Source organism: Cyberlindnera jadinii (genome assembly GCF_001661405.1).
Source record: "Cyberlindnera jadinii NRRL Y-1542 unplaced genomic scaffold CYBJAscaffold_14, whole genome shotgun sequence".
NCBI classification, from domain to species: Eukaryota; Fungi; Ascomycota; class Saccharomycetes; order Phaffomycetales; family Wickerhamomycetaceae; genus Williopsis; species Williopsis jadinii.
Genome location: NW_017963665.1, coordinates 171,807 through 176,787, shown reverse-complemented (window position 1 = coordinate 176,787; position 4,981 = coordinate 171,807). Strand labels below are relative to the sequence as shown.

Genomic DNA, 4,981 nt, shown 5'->3' with positions numbered 1-4,981 from the left:
CGCTCCGTGCGTGCCGCAACCGAAACCCGCTCACCACCCTGCCTGGAGAGTGTGGCGCAAACCACCCACAGTTTTTCCGCAGTGGCTACAGTGATCAAATTTGACAAAGATTCACGTGAGTTGACGCGCTTACTTCACCTGTACCAGTGCTCTTCCGCCTGTGAAGTTTTGACAAGCGCAGTTTGCAAGTGTGTGGGTTTTAGCAATAAAAACACACACTTGGAATCGAATCCAGCGGTGTCTCCTTCCAGTGGACCTTTTGCGAGGGAGCAGTAGAACACACGGAATCATTGGCTGGTTGCTGAGGTTGTATTCTTCCATTAGACAGCGAAGGCCCCCGAGAAAAAGCGTCCCCATAGGTTGTTTGAGTCTGCAGTAGTGTTTACTGTTTACTTTTCGGTATAAACGAGGAACCGTTGAGAAGCGTGGGCAAGAGGTTTTCAGCTACGCTCGACCAAGAGACTGGTTTTCTTTGTGTGTTTTGTCATAGGCACACGTTGAGAAGTGTGCGAGTGTGTTTGGGAGTGTGGTGTTGCGTGCGTGCTTTCGTAATAGCGGTATTCCAGACGGAGAACGTACCCTTGCTGAACTCCCCAGACGGTGGGACATCACGACCTGATAGGCTAGCCGGAGCGCTTTGCTGAGGAGATGTCCAACAGCGACGAGGATGAGGACCGCCGGTTCTTCCGTGCCGCAGCAGAAGCGATAGTGGCTTCGTCGATGAACAGCCAAATAGACCCGACCATTATGGAGTTGCTCCGTCGGATCCAGTACGCTTCGCTCAGCAAAGGCAATGGCAGTGCACGGAACGAAGGCCATACGCTTGCCGGGTCAAGCACGGGCTCAGGCTCACAGCAGCTACAGGCCAGCAGCATTGCGTCGCTGAGCGGGTTGATAGACTCGACAAAGGCGACGAACTTCCCAACGTTCAACCTCGACTACTTCAACATACAGGACACACAGAGGTCCGAGGCACGGGAGGAGAACATCAACGTGTTACAACCGCACGAGCAGCATAGTCTCAGTCTCCAGCGACACCAGCTGGGCCATAACAAACAGGTTTATGGGACGGAGCGCGCAAGCAGTGCTAATAACCAGAGCTCTAACAATGACGGTGGTTACAACAGTAATAATAACAACAACAACAACAACAACACAGGAAATAGACCATTCACATTCCCAATTGCAACATCACCGGCAACGCAGTCGCTGGTATCGAAACAGACGCCGAGTTCACAGCATTCGTACACACCGAATTCTGTCGGAGGCTCTACTTCAAACCCCTCGTCCCCTTCAAATGGCGATGAAAAGCCCTTCCAATGTCAAGATTGTACTCTGAGCTTTAGAAGAAGCTCCGACTTGAGGCGACACCAGAGAGCCCACCTGCCGGTTTTACCACATATCTGCCAACAGTGCGGTAAGGGATTTGCAAGAAAGGATGCCCTGAAGAGACACACCGACACTCTCACCTGTAAACGTAACAGAGAAAGATTGCTGAGCAGTGGTGGCGATCTGGAAAGTATACTTCAGAGAGGAAGAGATCACATATGACAAGGGTTACGAAGGCTGCAAGAGACTAATGTATTTATAAAACGGACCAATGCTGTAGCCTAGCTACAGCTCTCCTGTCGAAGCATCTATTATATAGGCTAAGCTATAGGAATATTCATTTGTTGTGTACTTATACACAGAGGCCCGGGAAGCGTGTGTAACGCGTGTCATTAGAGTAGGTTTTGTTCGTGATAATAAATTATGTCTGTGGGGTCGTTGAAAGGTCATTAGACGACGTTGAATCTCGCGTATATGAGGCTCTTCATCTTTTGGTTGATGGTGTCCATCTCTGTCTCGTCAACTTGCAAGTCGGACTCGTCCAGTCCAAGGTGAGCGACGATTTGGGCAATCACCGGGCTGGTGATGCCGGTGATCTTATCCCAGGGATTCGAGTTCACGCCCTGGATAAGGATGACAACACCAAGGATCACCTGCTTGAGCGGGATGTCAACCTCGTCAACGGCATCCAGGTACCGTGAGAGTACCACACACACCTGCTGGAACTGCACCAGGGACAGCCCGCACCTCTTCGAGAGCGTCGACACGAACGACAAGACGCCTCTCCTGTGCAAGTCATCCATGTTCCAGCAGAACTTGGGCCCATAGCCGTTGATGATGAGGCTCAACGAGTGGTTTATAACGTACTGTAGTATCACCCTTCTCTGAAACTGATACGTCTGTGTCTGGGTAAGCGTATCGGTACCGTAGTTGCCAAAATCGTTATGGAAGGGAGAATCAATAGGCGAGCTCATCTCGTGCACCGAGATCATCTTACAGTCCTTCAAGCGCTTCTACTGAATAGACCGAGCACCAGGATCCGGTCTTTCTAGAGACTTTGGCCAGGTTGGAGGAGGTGTTGTGCTTTGCGAGCCCGTGGAATAAATTTCTTCCTTGTAGTGGCACAACACGGGCAGGGAGTGTGGGTATGAATTTCGCCGTGCGAAGGCCGGGCGATGATGCCTATGACGTATGGGCCTCCAGGGAGGACTGGCAGGGGGGCAGTCGACGGAAAGGTGGTGCTGTGCAATTGGCGTGGTGCTGTGTAGCTGAGGATGTGGTGAGGGAGTGCTGGCTGTATCAGCGTGCCACGGTCCGTCTGTTGGCGTGGTGGGCTCGCTGGGCAGTGGTGGGCAGGCAGTGTGGCTCTGGCGGTGTGCCTAGCGGTCTCTGCCTGGCTGTCTTTCCCTGGTGGTCTGCCTAGCTGTCTGCGTAGCTGTCTGCGTAGCTGTCTGCCCGTCTGCCTGGCGCTCTGCCCGTCTGCCTGGCCTTGCCCGTCTGCCTGGCGCTCTCTCCCTGCCGAGACGGTCCAATGAGTCATCCCTGCCCTGAAAAACAGATCGCCCTAGAGGTGGACACCACCTACTAAACTATGGGGCCGGCATGGTGATAGAGCCAACCAATATCGCTAGGCAGGTCGTCGTGCCGTCGATCACTGCCTTGGACAGCTCAGAGGGAGCCGTCCAGGCCAGCCTGGACTCACTGGACGGCCATTGAGGCTGTCGAGGGAGTGCGCTGTGCTTATATGGACCCCCACGGCAATCTACCAGCGGGTTTAGCTACACGAACATCACCAACATTGCAATAGCTGAGGGTAGAAGAATCCGTATGTATAAAGAGGAAGCTGGGCATGCGAAGACGACTCCGGCACTCAGAACTTGCCAGTGCACTTGAAGTAGTCGTTCAACGTGAAGGAGGTGACATAGCAGTAGGTGTCGTCACATTCTCCCTCGGAACACCTTGGAACAAATGGAGACTCTCTGAAGGATAAACCAGCATACAATTGAGACACATCGCCTTTGTCTTTGATGTCCTCGGCCACTGTTGCCCAGAAGGTGGCATTTAGAGGAGCATTGGATGGCCATTTCCCCTGTGGGTCGTATGACTCCCTTGCACTGTACAGACGCTCCCAGACTGGTTCTTGACCATCATCGCTGAAGGTCTCGTTCAGCTTTGTATAGAAGTTGTAGGAGTTGACGATGGAGAAGGTCTCGCTGTCGACCTCATAGTATCTCCATCCTGGGTTATAGTTGATCCAAGGTGTCACGGACTGAGCAATCCACGTGTTCATGAGAGCATTGTCGATTGTCTTGTTATCATGCGCATACAACACGTTGAACTCATCCTGATGCGTGTGTCCAAAGAACAGGCCTGCAATTGTAGCTGGTGCAAATCTGGTGACGATCTGCTTGTAGGCTTCAGCTTGAATTGGGATGGAATCGACAATGAACGGAATGTGGGCTATGATCCACACTCTTTGTCCTTTAGATTCAGACTCGACAAGCTCATCGATCAGGAACTTCAACGAACCGTACTGGTCAATACCATCAGTCATGTTCCAGTAATTGTACAAGTTGCCTTTATAGTATGCGTTGGAGTTCAGTGCAATGACCTTCAACCCTCTGCTTGTCTCAACAGAGTAGCCTGTGTAGTGCTTCTTGATTTGCCCATACTTCTCTGCAGGAAGCCATCCGTTTCCAATCCACAACTCAGCAGCCAATTGGTCGTTCCATTCATACAGGTTTCTATGACCAGTGGCTTCCGAAGCAAGCTGACCATACGGGAACGTGTCGTGATTGCCCAAGACGGAATACACTGGGGTGTTCTTGAAGTACTTCTTCATGTCTCTGAAGATTGTTGTCTCAGAATCAATGGTGTCTTGGTAGCTGATGGCTTCAAACTCGTCATGATCAACAATATCACCGGTGAAGATGACAAAATCGAGAGCCAGATCATTCTCCTTTTGATAGTCTACGATGGACTTCAACGAAGAGTTGATGAGCAGTTCTGGCGAGTCACACTTGTAGTGCCCAAATTGCTGAGCTGGGTCCCAAACGCTAGCGTTGAAGACTTCTCTGGTCACGTCATCACCAAGCTGGAACTGTTCATCATCGTCGTAGTACGAGTCAAAGAACCTAAGGTGCGAGTTATCAACATGGCCTGGCTTCTCGAGCTTGTTCCAGCTGTGATCTGTACAGCACATGCCCAGCAGGTTGGTACAGTTACCTTCAGAGCCAAGCTCATAGTCCAATTGGATGTGGAAATCAGAGATGTGCAAGACATTGAACGTTTCATTGCTTGGTGGTGGTGCAATGTAAGACGACTCAGGCTTCTCTGGCCACCATGAGGAAAGGTCAATGTTTGGCAACTCTGGCAGTGGACATCTCTGTAGCAGAATGAAATAGCAGATATAATCACCATCCAGCGACCACGGGTCAATCAATTGAAGCATGTTGGTGTAGTCCGTACCAGCACTGACAGACTCAACGGTGCTTCTTCCCATGTAGTTTCTGCATGTATCCTCAGATGCTATGCCACTGAGGATGCAGATCTTGGTGAAGATCTCTGGAACCCAATCTGGCTTCACCAGTGCCAGGTTCTTGCCGATTTGAACGATGGACTTACACTGGTGGCAGCTGTCAGTCACTCTACC

At 51.2% G+C, this 4,981-nt stretch overlaps 4 protein-coding genes across 4 annotated transcripts; 1 reads left to right on the top strand and 3 right to left on the bottom strand.

Moving 5' to 3' along the window:
- Positions 1 to 1,308: 1,308 nt before the first annotated feature.
- On the top strand, positions 1,309 to 1,551 carry CYBJADRAFT_130896 (C2H2-type zinc finger protein; the record flags this gene model as incomplete). Its single annotated transcript, XM_020212952.1, has 1 exon — positions 1,309 to 1,551. A coding segment is annotated over one exon (243 nt), but the record flags the coding sequence as incomplete, so codon positions are not given.
- Positions 1,552 to 1,664: 113 nt separating this feature from the next.
- On the bottom strand, positions 1,665 to 2,484 carry CYBJADRAFT_27857 (uncharacterized protein). The gene has a single exon (XM_020217623.1). It carries the CDS (start codon positions 2,319 to 2,321, stop codon positions 1,779 to 1,781), a length of 543 nt encoding a protein of 180 aa, XP_020068818.1. The 5' UTR covers positions 2,322 to 2,484; the 3' UTR covers positions 1,665 to 1,778.
- Positions 2,332 to 3,034, bottom strand: CYBJADRAFT_27853 (uncharacterized protein). The gene has a single exon (XM_020217622.1). It carries the CDS (start codon positions 2,867 to 2,869, stop codon positions 2,378 to 2,380), a length of 492 nt encoding a protein of 163 aa, XP_020068817.1. The 5' UTR covers positions 2,870 to 3,034; the 3' UTR covers positions 2,332 to 2,377.
- A 165-nt stretch (positions 3,035 to 3,199) lies between these two features.
- CYBJADRAFT_174782 (PPN1 endopolyphosphatase family protein) lies at positions 3,200 to 4,972 on the bottom strand (the record flags this gene model as incomplete). Its single annotated transcript, XM_020216620.1, has 1 exon — positions 3,200 to 4,972. A coding segment is annotated over one exon (1,773 nt), but the record flags the coding sequence as incomplete, so codon positions are not given.
- Between the last annotated feature and the right edge of the window lie 9 nt (positions 4,973 to 4,981).

What these genes read in the sequence shown, in the direction of transcription:
- CYBJADRAFT_27857 (XM_020217623.1), bottom strand. Translation starts at nt 2,321, where the DNA reads ATGATCTCGGTGCACGAGATGAGCTCGCCTATTGATTCTCCCTTCCAT.
- CYBJADRAFT_27853 (XM_020217622.1), bottom strand. Translation starts at nt 2,869, where the DNA reads ATGACTCATTGGACCGTCTCGGCAGGGAGAGAGCGCCAGGCAGACGGG.